Consider the following 14916-nt stretch of genomic DNA (forward strand, 5'->3'; position numbering starts at 1 on the left):
CTCAAGTTCTTCCTCTATTTTCTCTTGCCTGAAAACAACATGCCATGGATTAACCGAAGCCTTATGATTGAAATTGAGTATGATAAAACTGTTTGAAAGACATGGGATGACATGCAACCAGCCGACCAGTGGTTATATCGAAAATAGTATCATTGTTTTATGATAGTGTTGCAACAGTATATCAAGAGTTATTTCCCTTGAACTATATTCAAGTTTTCACCTGTAATTTATAATAGCAACGTGAGAGTAACATAATACATGGTCCCAGAACAGTCTTCTTTCTTTTTAGATGATTAGGATTTATTTTTATCCAGTGGAAAATCGATGAAAGACGAACAAGTTTAGAATAGAATTTTGAACAAATATATTTCAGGTAAAAACAGTCATGTTGAAATTAGTATAAATTTTAAAAATTTATAAAAATGATTCAGTAGAAAAATAATTACAAGTAAAAAAAAAATAGAATTTATCAAATTCAACAAGTTTTATCACATGTTTTAATGTAAAACAGTTGTGCAACCAATTCTGTGTGACGAACTGACTGATCTCCTTTGCTTTTAATTGAAATCCACCATTAAAAAAATAGAAAATCTCTGTCTGATTTTTTGTGAAAAAAAGATTTAGCACATCTTCTACTGGACCATTTTTCTATAATTTTTAAAATTTATATTAATTTCTTCATGACTTGCACATATGTAAACAAGTTTCATAAATCATATAATTTGCGGTTAAATAATCTCAATCAACGCCCAACTTTTTCCGTAGATGTTGATCTTGCAACCTTCGCAGATTCTGACGCATTTTGCTCTGATTAATGCTGAGAGTGTTTACCTGTTTCTTTAACCTTTCAATCATAACATCTTTTTCAATAATTTCTCGCATGCCGTTTCGGATTAGGTTTTCATATTTCCTAATTGATAACATCAAATTCTGGCATTCAGAATCATCACTTCCACCTTCCATCATCTCTATGGAGGGTGGATGTGATGTGGAAGGTGCTGTTTCTTCAAATGGCACTCTCGATACTTCTGTTGATGGCCTCAGGCGTGGGGGTTGGATGTTTGTTGACGATGATGTTTGTATTTGTGAAACTGGCAAAGTATTTGGGTTGAGATGCAGTGAGGCTGAAGGAAGAGGGGGAGATGCAGACAAACAGTGGTCGACAGAGACACAATCTGTTAGATTTTTAGACACAGCAACAGCATCTTCTAACGAATCTTGCATCTCATTTGAGTTGGGCTCTGCAGAAGATCTAGAAAGAAAAAAGGAAAAAGAAACAATGGAATTAAAGATGAATTTTGTGGATTTCTAAGACTTATGTAAATAAGCCATATTTAAACTTAGGGCGCCTTCAGTCTTTAACAAACTATGGATACCCACGAAGAGATGCCTGCGCGTGAAATTTTTGTGGCAGGAGGTGCGCAATCTCCAACCACACCTTTCCTGAGTCGACATTGTTAAATACCAGTGACAAGTGAAGTGTATTTGCAGGACGACTGGAAACAAATGCTGAGATAAATGGAGAGCACATACAGCGGCTAGAATTCCCAAATGATCACCCATTTGGTACTAACCAGGCTTGATGTTGCTTAACTTCGGTGATCTGACGAGAACCTGTGTGTCAATGCAATTATGCCATATATTAAACTTAATATAGTTAAACTTATTTGTACTTAAGATATTTAAGATGTTTCTATGCAGATTTTTAGCAGAAATCCTTTTCTAAATGAATTCATGTGCACATCCTCCACCAAAACTAAAGCATAACATACGCTTAAATATGAAAGTTTAATTTATCCAGATTTCGTATATATTATTATAGAGCGATAATTTCAAAAGTAAAAAAAAAAGTATTTGGGTGCCACCAGTTAGAATTGAAACCAAAACTGTAGCATTCAAAGCTGGTGACGTTACCACTGTACCAACATGACACACAAATAAACTGATTAAAAATTAAAAATAAACTAAGATGAATGTAGAAAATGTATAATTTTTTCAATTTTGACCCATTTTTTTACCTCTTAAAAACTATTTTAACTGGCTAAAGACCTATAAAAGAATGGTCCGTAAACATTGTGTATCCAAGAGCTTTGTACTGACAGTGAAATGGTTTCTTTTGTGAATTTTCTTTTGATACTATACTATTTATTTACTTTTTAATTAAAATCAGTATTTCATATTTTCCCCCAAGCAACACTGGGATACAGGTCTTGCTAGTTTGAAATAGAATGTTCTATTATATATTATTTTATTTATCTATTTATTTATTTTTGAATCCTTTGAGATGAGGCTTACAAAATTTGTGTATTCATTCTTTTTGTGGACTGCTATCCTCATCTTCATAGTTGTTGTTGTTGTTTCACTACGTTTTGGCCAACTCATCCTCTGGCCTTCTTCAGGTGGTTAACCGCAATGACATAGGAATGCTGAGTCTTGTAAGTGTATCCCCAGTAATTACTGCCTTCCATAGTTGTTGTTGTCTCACTAGGTTTTTGGCCAATTAATCCTCTGGCCTGCTTTCGGTAGGATTGAAACCGCTATCTTCAGACAATGTTCACCTGGAACCGTAGAGACACAACGCCTCTATCCACTGCATCACAAACCCAAAGCATTCCTATCCTATCGCAGTTAACCACCTGAGGAAGGCCAGAGGATGAGCTGGCCGAAACGTGGTGAAACAACAACTATGAAGATGAGGATAACAGTCCGCAAAAAGAATGAATACACAAATCAGAAATTGTTCTAATCATTCAACCAATCATTTTATAATTCCTCTGAGATAAAAATCAAATATATTTTATATAATAGTTTACTCAATCTGAAGTATCAATAGTTACACATAGATATTGGAATATCTCATATAGATATAGATCTGTCCATAAGTCACGCTTTTTGAAAATGTAATTAATACATTGTGAATTTACTTTATTTTTGGAATGTCAGAAATCTTAACTACAATAGCATAACATAATACTAACAGATGGAAATTGGTTAGTCAGAATAAGTTTGATTTTTTCATTTAAATGCTATTTAGGTCTAACTTTTAAAATCCAACCAACATAATTTTATATATTAATTGTTATTATGAGATATAATGAAACTAATATTGAAAGTTTAATCATTTTTGTATGAGAAGAATTTAGACTCATTTTGAAACATTAATTATTGTCTTTGAAAAATTCTAGTTTGCATTCAATACCTTGGATTTCTTCCTCTTAACATTTGTTTTGCTGATTCTTTGGAATCACACTACTATTTTATTTTTATTTGACATGAACTTTAAGACATGTTTATTGAAACTCAAGAGAAATATGACAGTTCAAAATAAATAACAGAAAAACTTATAAATACACTTACTCATCAGTAAAAAATATACAGTGTATACCAAAAATTATGGAAAATTATCGAGTAAAATTTTAATAAAAAATAAAATTATTATTGAGAGTCTCCAACATTTGCATCAAGCCAAGCTGGCTGTAGATTATCTCCCTTTTTCTAATATGAAGATAACATGCTGGCTTGTTTAGAGTCTGTGAACTTATGAACAGTAAATTATTTCTTTTATTAAAATTCTATTTACTTATTTTTTGTAATTTTTGGTATATACTATATATTTTTCATTGATAAGTAAGTATATTCATAAGTTTTCCTGTTATTTTATTTTGAACTGACATATTTTGCTTGAATCTTAATAAAAAAATAACCACCTTGTTAGAATTTTAGTGCATTTCAATTAACTGATAAAGCAATGTAAGAAGAGAATGAAAAACATGGTTCCTTACTTGATGGAGCATTCATTATTAGCAGTTATGGAACATGGTACAGTGTTTTGGTAGCTTCCTTTCAATGTTTGAGATGCATGGTTGCTTTCTGAGACTGAAGCAATCCTCCAGAAACATGTTTTGCCACGCCCACCTTGAGAATACTGAACTTTTTCAAATTGGCTACTATAATAAAGCTTTTGTTTCAAGCATTTCTGAAAAAGATTAAAATCAGAGAAACAGAAAAATTGAATATAGAACAAATATTCATCAATAGCAGCAGATATTGCAATCTTCTCCATCAGTTTAACATCTATTCTACATTCTGCCATGCTTTTAGAAATTGACTTCCAAACTAACCTATCCTAGCCAAATTCCCTCTAATAAGAGTGAATTTGACTATGTTTGCCTGTCCATAAACTGTTCTACATCTACTAACCTAAACATTCTCATTTATTCTTTGAATGTGACCAAACCAAAGAAGACTCCTGGAATCTGTCATATGAATCATTCATACATGCGCATTCGTGAAACAGTTGACAAACAGATAAAAATCCGATAACCTCCACATACCAATTTTTTTACCGATTAACAGCCTTTTTTTCTAGCTGAAAACTATTTAAAAGTTTTCCACACGTCTGAATATACCAAATTTCAAGTCTATAGATCCAAGATTTATTGAATATATAGGTTGAGAAGTGTCCTCACACACACATTCTTACTTTTATATATATATATATATATATATATATATATATAAACTAAATAAATTCAATAATGAATATGTATGGCATAAAAAAGGAACACAAATTATGCAAAATAAACAAAATGAATAGACTTACTTTCCAGGTAATATGTATTGCCTTGTATTGAGAATAGTGTTTACTAATATAAATATACATGTTATTCAATGTCATTTGTTTATTTGGGGTTGATGATATCGCTTCAACGATAAGTTCATTATAGGATGGTGAAGGTTTGGATTTATCCTTGGAGTTTTCACTGGGGATTTGTTGCCCAGTATTGTCACCTTGTACAGATGCAGCATCAACTGGCTTTCCAAGATCAACAGGCACAGTATCAACTGGTTTCTCAAGGTCAGACACCAAACACTGACTTGAACTTGGGCCACTGGAATTTTCAAATCTACATAACAAAAAGATAAAAAATAAATAAGAGTACTTTCAAAAATTTTTTAAATGGCTAAAATAATACAAAAAAAACAAAACCTTTTCTTTTTTTTTTTTTTTAAATTTTTTTTTTATTACATTTTCACCCAAAACAAGGCAAATTGCCACTTTGGTGTGGGAGGGCTACTATCAGGGGCAACAACTACTGGGATACTATGTAGGGATTTGGGCAGCAAGATGTTGGTTCACGTTACACTTGAACTTCTGCACGTCAGTACTGTTGGGGAAGCAGGGACCTGGAATGGAACTCGAGAGTCTAGCGGTTCTGGGGAAGAAACTATTGGAGTAAAAAGATCTTTTACATCTAGGGATCTCTACAGTGTGGGGGTGGGATTTAGCAGCCTGTCGGGTTTGTCGAGGGTGCTCACGTCGTGGGGGCACAAGTGATTGCAGTTCATCAGAGCATTCACCACTAAAATACTTGTAGAAAAGGCAGAGGGATGCAACATTTCGTCGATGGGACAGAGGCTGAAGCTTAGATGCCAGTTCAGGGCCTATCAGGTTTGCGACTCTCTTTTGAACCTTGTCAAGGAGCGAGAGACAAGTAGCAGATGCACCAGCCCAAATGTGACAGCAATACTCCATACATGGGCGAATGGTGGCCTTATAGAGGTACAGGATACTTTCGGGTGTTAGTAGTTGTCTAGCACGGTAGAGAGAGAGCCCAATTTTCTTGCAGCGGCCCTGGCAATGCCTTCAATGTAATTGTTCCAACTCATGTTTCCTGTGAACGTTAGGCCAAGGAGTTTGAAAGATATACTCTCAGATAAAGAGTCGCTGGCCATTGCTATAGGTGGTAGAGAGGGTTTCTTGTAATTATTGAAAGAAAACTAGTTTAGTCTTGGCGGCATTGAACGCGACCAACTACTTTTGTCCCCATTCCACTACAGATTGGAGGTCTTCCTCTAGTGTTTCTGCCATTTCTTTAGAAATGTGTTCATTCGTCTTCCTGTCGTGCCTGCCATAGAGTGTAGTGTCATCAGCATATATACCCATCTCAGAGGCAATTTTGTCGGGAGGTCATTTATGAATATCAGGAACAATAGAGGTCCAAGGATAGAACCCTGGGGCACTCCCGCATTTATATCATATTGTTTAGATGTACGACCATCGAGGACAACCTGGATTTTTCTCTTATCTAAGAAGGATTTAATTATGTTATGTATTCTACCAGTGATACCGTATGATCTAATTTTCCTGAGGAGACCCTCATGCCATACCCTGTCAAAAGCCTTAGATATATCTAGAGCTACCTCTCTGCCCTTCCCCCGCTTTGTCCAGTGAATGGTATATACGTTCAGAGATTACAGTTAGGATGTCTGCTGTGGAATGGGCTTGTCTAAATCCATATTGTTTGTCAGACAGAAGTTTAGCATCTGTAAGGTGATGGACTAGAGCATGGTTAATTAAGGTTTCAAATATTTTGGCAAAAAGTGGGAGGAGGCTAATGGGGCGATAATTTGATGGGTCAGTCCTTTCGCCAGAATTCTTGAATACTGGTACAACAGAAGCAGTTTTTCAACAGCCCGGAAAGCAAGCTTCATTAAGGCATTTGTTATAGAGTTTGGAGAGAACTGGAGCTACTTCGGCTGAGCACTTTTTTAATAGCACAGCTGGGATGAGATCGGGTCCACATGCTTTTGAAGTGTCAAGGTTTTTTATAATGGCATGCACCTGAGCAGGGGTGATTTTCAGATCGACTAGCGTGGCGTCTGTCCGCATAGGAAAGTCAGGTAGGGGGTGGTTGGACGGGTCCAGTGTGGAGTTTGAGGCAAACCGACTGGCAAGCATGTTAGCCTTGTCGGTTGCTGAGGAGACAACCTCGTGATTGTTGGTTAGTGGGGGAATTGTTGATTGCCCATCATTTACTACACTGTTGTAGATTTTCCAGAAGTCACGAGTTCCTAGTTTTTGTGCTTCGATGCGCTTTTTAGTGGTTTCCGTAAATTCTCTCTTAGCTGTCGCTATTTCTTTCTTAATGTTATTTCTAGCTTCTATATACTTCAGTCTGTTTGAACTGGACTTATGTCGGTTAAACCTACGGTATGCATGCTGCTTTTGAGCAATGGCAGTTGCGCAAGTCAACGTAAATTATTGGGGAGAGTGGGGCTTACTATAAAATTTCCGCATGGGAACATGCGCTTCGATTGCAGTTTTGAACCAGTCAGTGGTCTTGTTTGCACACTGTTCAGCAGGGAGAGAAAAAATATTTCTCCATAGGGGCATCTCTGATTAGTTCCCTGATGCCCAGAAAAAACAGTCATTTGTGTTGAAAAGTGTTTGTTTCAGAGAGAACGCATGACATGAAACTGACACTCGAACAAGATAAAGAATAAAGGTACATACGATTTTCATTGTGATGAAACAACAAATGGATGTAAAATACGCTTCAATATGATATTTTTATTTGTCCAGATTTTGTATATATCTTTATAGAGTTGTGATTTCAAAAGTAAAAAAAAAAAGTATTTAGGTGCCATCAGCTAGAATCAAAACCGAAACTATATCAATGTGACACGCATATGAACTGATTAAATATTAAAATTAAATTACAATGAATCTACAAAATGTATAACGATTTTTTCAATTTTGACCCCTTTTTGACTCCTTAAAAACTATTTTAACTGGCTAAAGATCCAAAAAAGAACAGTTCGTAAAAATTCCAATCATTTGATTGTCACTATCTGTTTCGGAGGAGATACAGTTTGAAAATATAAAGACAGACAGACATATAGCCTTTTATATATTAGATATATATAATCTATAGTAATTATCAATAATGATATTCATAGACATAACACAAACATCTAATATTAAACCTTCACTGAGAATTTTCCTTCTAATGCTTCTCAATCTTGACATTGACTTGACATGACATTAGCTCAGAATAGGTTGAGCTGGATTCTCCTGTAGAACACATAGTGTCCCAGATGAACGCAGACCATGCACAATGATCAGCAGCAGCCAAAATAGTGATAGCCAACCAACCCCGGGACCAGCAGCAACCACTGTAGACCTGTAACTGGAGCTATGTTTGACGTTGCTTCTCAATTTGTTCTTAGCATTATACAATGACATGTATGGATTCCCCAAACAGTCAAAACTAGACTTATCATAACTATTCAATTACTTCATGTTAAAATTACTAAAATAGTACTTTGTGGCATATAGCAACAGATGTATATATTCAGCACCCACTTGGGTGCTCATTTTCAAACTGAGCTAAGAATACATCTACTACTAGTATCACTATATTTGACATAATTAAAGCATTGTTAGATAATGGGCCCTACGTAGAACAGACTAGCAGTTGTGGCCAGTGCAATATATAAAATTGAGAATCATGGCTTATTGTTTTAGATTAGAAATTATTAAATTCAAATGGGTCTGTAATGAGCGTAGCTGTAAGTTATTTGTTTACCTAATATGTCACAACAATATAGAGAGATGGTTTGAGCACACGTTGACATGGCATGATTGTGTTGTTGATTGCAATGTCACAAATTCTTTGGTGGAACATCATGATTACGATATCAAAAAGAGCCTTTTTTGGATGGTAGAAAGAATGGATCGGAAAAGCTGCTCTCTGGATCCGGATGATGGGAAGACAAATTTCTCGTAGAAGCGACGAGACGCTCATGGAGAATGAGATCATAGCTGGATAGAGACACGATCCTCTCTTGTTAATGAACTGGCAATGCAAGGTTTGATTGGGAACATCACTGACGGCTGAATAAAGAACTCATTTGCCCAGAAAAAACAGTCATTTGTGTTGAAAAGTGTTTGTTTCAGAGAGAACGCATGACATGAAACTGACACTCGAACAAGATAAAGAATAAAGGTACATACGATTTTCATTGTGATGAAACAACAATCGGTTCAAATATTGTAGACGTCTTTTAGAGAAACAATAAACAAATTATTAATGGGACATCTCATGTAATTACCTGTCACGTGGCGAGCACATTTGTGTTATGTAAAGAGAAGCTAATGAGTTATGAACCTTATAGATAAAAATACAACATATAATACGATTTGGTGCCATGTATATATACAACAGATACATTTTATTTTCTTAAACCTTTGGCTATATAACAACATTATTCTTGTAAATAGACCTTAAATTCTTCACTTTCATTAAATTAATATTTTTATTTAATAACAAAAACTGATTCAACTTTGTTTCGGTTTATTTTCTTCAACTTACATATCCTTTCTTAGATTTACACATTTACATCTACAGATATCCAAAATGGATTTTTTTATTATCATTAATGCTGCTGCTGCTGCTATTATTATTTTTGCTTTCTATTTTTTCATGTTCTTAGTGTTGTTGTTGTGACTTGCTGTTATTATTATTATCAGTTTTATTATTAATCTAATTTTTATTATTTTTTTGTTAACCTTATTGCTACTCTTATTAATGTTATTAGTATTAGTAATATTGTTCTTGTTATTGTTGTTATTGTTGTTATTGTTATATTATCAATGTCTAATAATTGTTTAATAGAATCATGATTATTATTTTATTTATTGTTGTTATTTTCATTAGTGTCATTATCATTTTTATTAGAGGCATTGTTATCATTATTATTATTACTATTAATATTATTTTTATTAATATCATTATTATTGTTATTAGTTGTAATATTATTCAGTGCTTCAACTTTAGGGCATGAAATTTCTTCATTTAATTTAATTTCCAAAGAAATGCTGGGACACTGGTACATTAGTAGTATATATGATGTTATAATCATTACAAACTAAAGAAAATTTCATTTAACAATTCCTAAGCATTATCAACAAACTGCAAGTTAAAATTTTACTAAATTAGCATTTTCTGTCAATGGACATTTCTATTTATATAATCTTTCAAAGCACTTATATTTGCTGATCCACTAGCCAGAAGTTAACATTTTATTACCTGGTTGAATTTTAGTCAAGAAATACAAATATAAATAGATATAAACAAGTGTAGTATCAGTTCTAAGAGTATTACTGAAACACTAATAATTTTATTATGAGAGGCATCTGAGAATAATGTTAAAACAATCATTTTATTACAAGATGTAATGATGCAAATTTTGAAATATCAATCATATGAAAAGTAATAAGACTAATATTAGTCCTTTGTTTTGTTGTTTATGACTTTTAGCCAAACATACAAATATACACAAAGACAACTGGCTTTAATATTATAGATAATCCAATATTTGGCATAGAAATTCTCACAGACAGAATCTCTTAGAATCTTAACGCATTTAAATAACAGATAGATATAAATAAAGATTAGAAGAAAGTGAGCTAAAAATATGGTTCCTTACCCAATTAAACATCCATTATTAAGACTTGTTGAACATGGTACATCTTTTTGGCAGCTTCTATTCAATGTCTTAGGCTTACTTTTGTAGACTGATGCAATCTTCCAAAGACAGTGGTTGGAATTTTTTTTTTGGAAATTATGAACCTTTAAAAATTGGTGACTTGAATTAAGTTTACGTTTGACTAATTTCTGAAAAAGTGATCAGAGAAACAAAAAAATTTAATATAAAACAAACCTTAATCAATGGTAGCAGACATTTTTATTTATATTGCAGTTTTTTTATGATGCAAAAAATGGCCTTTAAGGAAAAAATAGGGAGTTTGGCTGTGACGGGTATATGCAGAAGAAAGGTGTGTGCATACTCTCACTGAACACCCCTTAGGGTATGAGAATCCATGGCTAGGAGCAATATAAGGATAACACTCAAGTTATTCATTAATCGTTTTGTAGGTCACTCTTAGTTTGAGTTGATGTTATTGTTCGAGTTCATATTGGCGTTACTAATTGAGTTCCTATTGGCAGTGCTGTTGGGTGCGTGTTGGCAATGCTCCGAGTCAACAGTTCTCTTTTTCTGACACATTTGAAAACTTAGCTTTTGATTTTTTTTTTTTTTTTAACATGGGTGTCACCACTTATCAAGGCCCAGAGGCCACTCGAGGATAAGGGTTAATAGGTATACATTAGTCATTGTGATTTTAGCATAGTAAACAGTGGGAATTTTGTAACTTGGATTACTTAGGGGGACGATTCAATTAGAACTTGTTCACATTGGACTTTTTTTTTTTCATAGGTATCAACACATTATCAAGGCCAAGGGGCCACTCAAGTATAAGGGTTAAAGAATGTACAGTAGAAATTGGACAATATAATAATCATTAGTAATGAAAATTTGTTAAAGTTGATAACTTATATGGAACGGCTCATCAAGAACTTATTTACGTTAAACTTGAAGACAACCATATTGTAGTCAGCCGGAAAGCAGGAAAACGGAAGACAATTCCACAGGCGTGCAGTTCTAATAAAAAAGCTTTGTTCATGGAATCTACGTTTAGGTTTAGGCACAGATAAATAAAGAGTGGGGGGAATTATTGATAGTTTACAGCTAGACAAGTGTTTCTTGTGAAAGTTTTGCGAGGGGGGACCATAGATTGAAGCTCAGTCGAACACTTTCCATGAAAATAACGATACATCAGAGACAAACTCGCAACATCTCTTCTGTGAGATAGAGGTTGCAAGGAGGAGAAAAGGACATCTCCTACGAGGCTACGAAGTCTATTTTGAACTCTATCAAGGTAGGACAAGTCCTTTCTAGCAGCTCCTGCCCAGATGTGGCAACAGTATTCCATCCTTGGACGTACCTGGCTCTTATATAGATAGAGAATTGCATCATCAGTGAGATATCTACTGGATCGATAGAAAGATCCCACCATTTTTCCAGCGGCCTTGGCAACAGATTTACGTTGATGTACGTGTTCCATTTAAGATCAGGAGTAATGGTCAAGCCCAGAAGCTTGTCAAAACTTGAGGCCTCCTGAAGACGAGAGCCATTCATTTCAATTGATGCCAGATGGGGATCAGAATGTTGATGATGTAAAGAGAGAAGCTTGGTTTTAGATGCATTAAAAGTAACCAGCCACTCCTTTCCCCATTGTACTACATGCTCAAGATCAGAGGAGAGAGAATTGGAGAGAACTTGGTCGTTTACTGTCTTAGATGTGCTACCATAAATGGTAGTGTCGTCAGCATAAATGTCTACAAATGATGTAAGGATGTGATTTGGAAGATCATTAATGTAGATCAGGAAAAGAGTTGGGCCCAGGATGGACCCCTGAGGGACACTGGCATTAATACTGTGGGCTTCTGATTTTTGCCCCTCAACTACTACTCTTATGAACCTATCAGAAAGAAATGATTTAATAATTGAGAAGACATTTCCAGCTATACCATAGCTAGAGATCTTATGAAGTAAACCTTTATGCCATACCCTATCAAAGGCCTTAGATATGTCAAGAGCAATTGCCCTAGAAAGGTTGCCTCCGTCGAGAGATTTGCTAATCCTATGAGATATAACTGTAAGCACATCTGCTGTAGATCTAGCAGAACGGAAACCATATTGAGTGTCACTAAGAAGGTTATTTTTGTTGAGATGGTTGATTACTTCTGTATTTAACACAGATTCCAGCAACTTACTCATGACGCACAGGAGACTTATTGGCCTGTACTGAGAGGGGGATGAGCGATCACCTGAATTCTTAAATACAGGGCATACAGATCAAATTTTCCAAGTAGATGGGAAACTATTCTACTTAAGGCAACGTTTAAATAGTTTTGTAAGTATGGGCGCTAGTTCAGGTTGAAGTTTTTTGAGTACTATAATTGGAATACTGTCCGGGTCAGTTGCTTTACTGGAATCAAGGTTTTTGATTAGCTTGGCAACATCACGTACAGATATACGTATATCACATAGTGTGTTTTCAGATACAGGAGGAAATATTGGGGGTTGGCGGCCTTGATCGCAAAAGGTAGAATTAGCTGCAAAGTTCTTGACAAAGAGTTTGGCTTTGTCTGATGCTGACGAGATTACCTCAGGTCCATTGATGATAGTTGGAATGGAGCGTACACTTCTGTTCAGAATTCTGTTTGCTATTTGCCAAAACTGGTGGGAACCAAGCCGCTGCTCAGCTACTTTGGACTTAACAGATTGAGCATACAACCATCTTGCGCTCTTTATTACTTTCTTACAATGGTTGCTGGCAGTCCTGAAAGCGGCTTTAGTTTCCATACATCTATTACGTTGGAAACAGTGGAAAAAGTGATTTCTGTGCGCAATGGCAGCAGCACATTCTGGAAAACCATGGCTGGCTGCTAGGTTTTTGCTGAAACTTTTTCGAGGGTATGAAACGATCAATACCTACAATTAACCATTCCGTCAGGTCTAATACTATAGAGGACACATCCTTTTTAAATATGGAATGCAGAGGTAGATCAGTTATAAATGTACGGAAGCTATCCCAGTCAGCCTTAGTGTATCGATATACTGTACGATGGAGAGGTACGTCTGGGGACTTATTACATTTCATTTTTATCTTAATTGATACAACAGAGTGGTCGGAAGAGCCAAGAGGCGACAGAACAGAAACTGAACATAGTTCAGGGCAAGTTGTGAGAAAAAGGTCTAGTAGGCTTGCATACTGGCCGTCATTGTCGGGCACACGGGTGGGTTCCTGAACAATCTGAGTGAGGTCATAGGCAATGGAGAAATCATGACAGAACCTCCCCTCATCATCGGTCTTGTTTGAGTGGGTCAACCATTCGACGTTGTGAACATTGAAGTCTCCACATACGTGAATGTTAGCTGAAGGATAAGCAGATAGGACTTGGTCAATTTTCTCAGATATGCTTTTAAAGATAGTAACTCCGCTGTTGTGGGGGCGATAGAGAGTAAATAAAAATGCCGTAGTGTGAGCTAAAGCAACCCAGAAGCACATATAGGGTAAGTTAGGATCTTCCCTGGAGATGTCCCTACCACATGGAAAGCTATCTTTAATATAAGCACATATTCCATGCCCATGGCGATCTTGGGGATCAGATTTAGAAGATAAGTTAGAGTATCCTTTAATTGCGAACTCTTCTAGGGAAATAGCCTGTCCAATGCCAGTTTCACTTAAAAATAAAAGGTCTGGTTTAGTCTCCTGTAATTGGGTTTCAACCTCTGGAAGGTTAGAACGTAGACCCCTGTTGTTGGAGAAGGAGACATGGTAGTAGGGGTCTACGTTGGAAGTTGGAGAACCAGGTTTAATCGTGTATTTTTTCTTGAAACTTGTCATGATGAAATTTTGAAATTTGTGGACTAGGTCGTCAAATTTACTTAGAGCAGGACAGAGAGGGGAAACTAAGAGAGAAAAAGAAATGAAGAATTTTATTTGTAGCTAATGATAAGGTAAAGCCGTAACAATTACCCACTAGTATGGCATCCAGAAGCTACTGCATGGTCCAGAATCCATTCACCAAATGGCAATACAGCAGCTCCAGTACTTTGCACCTGCTGATAGGACAGCCTCCTTTATGGTTAATCCAAGGTTCGGGTCCCTGACTATCAGGCGGATAATGTCAGCCCAGACAAAACGTTTACCTCCAGCACCCTTACTAATGACATGGCTACAAGGATAGACATAGAAACAGAAAATTTCCGCCATCTCTGCCAACTGTTCGCACAAAATACTGCCAACCTAGAAAACAGCTTTTTCTTCTCCCTTTGTCAGAAAAATCACTCATTAAAAAATGAGGACTGAGGGACAAATAAGAAGAAGCGAGAGTAACAGGAGCTGCCGATAACGCATCCACAATGCGTTTTCTACTCTCCATATTGTCTATTTTATGGTATATCAACCATTTTTAGGTTATCTAATGCCAAAGTAATATCTATTGGAAATGATCAAAGTTATTGAGAATCAACAGGTAACAATGCACACTTATAAGTGAAATATAACAATTTATTAGAGAAGATGAATAACTTTTTACATGTTCAGAACTGCAGTTGACACTTAAAAGTGGTCACACACTTATATTATCATAGAAGATTTAACTTACAATTTATATTTCAAGCAAGATTAAAATATGAATTAATATCATTATTATTGCT

The 14916-nt window shown here is 35.5% G+C and overlaps 1 protein-coding gene across 3 annotated transcripts in view; it reads right to left on the reverse strand.

Annotated features, from left to right (window-relative positions):
* Positions 1-596: 596 nt before the first annotated feature.
* LOC145249628 (uncharacterized) overlaps positions 597-14916 on the reverse strand; it is a 62356-nt gene continuing 48036 nt past the window's right edge. For all 3 annotated transcript variants that reach the window (XM_080111374.1, XM_080111372.1, XM_080111373.1), the window contains 4 exons: positions 10276-10463; positions 4604-4907; positions 3783-3976; positions 597-1252 (listed from right to left, as the gene is read on the reverse strand). In XM_080111374.1, the coding sequence (XP_079967500.1) occupies positions 739-1252; positions 3783-3976; positions 4604-4907; positions 10276-10463 (1200 nt within the window). In that variant the 3' untranslated portion in view covers positions 597-738. The remainder of the gene's footprint in view (positions 1253-3782; positions 3977-4603; positions 4908-10275; positions 10464-14916) is intronic.

Source organism: Euprymna scolopes, chromosome 28 (assembly GCF_053919585.1).
Source record: "Euprymna scolopes isolate OS-2025 chromosome 28, ASM5391958v1, whole genome shotgun sequence".
NCBI classification, from domain to species: domain Eukaryota; kingdom Metazoa; phylum Mollusca; class Cephalopoda; order Sepiida; family Sepiolidae; genus Euprymna; species Euprymna scolopes.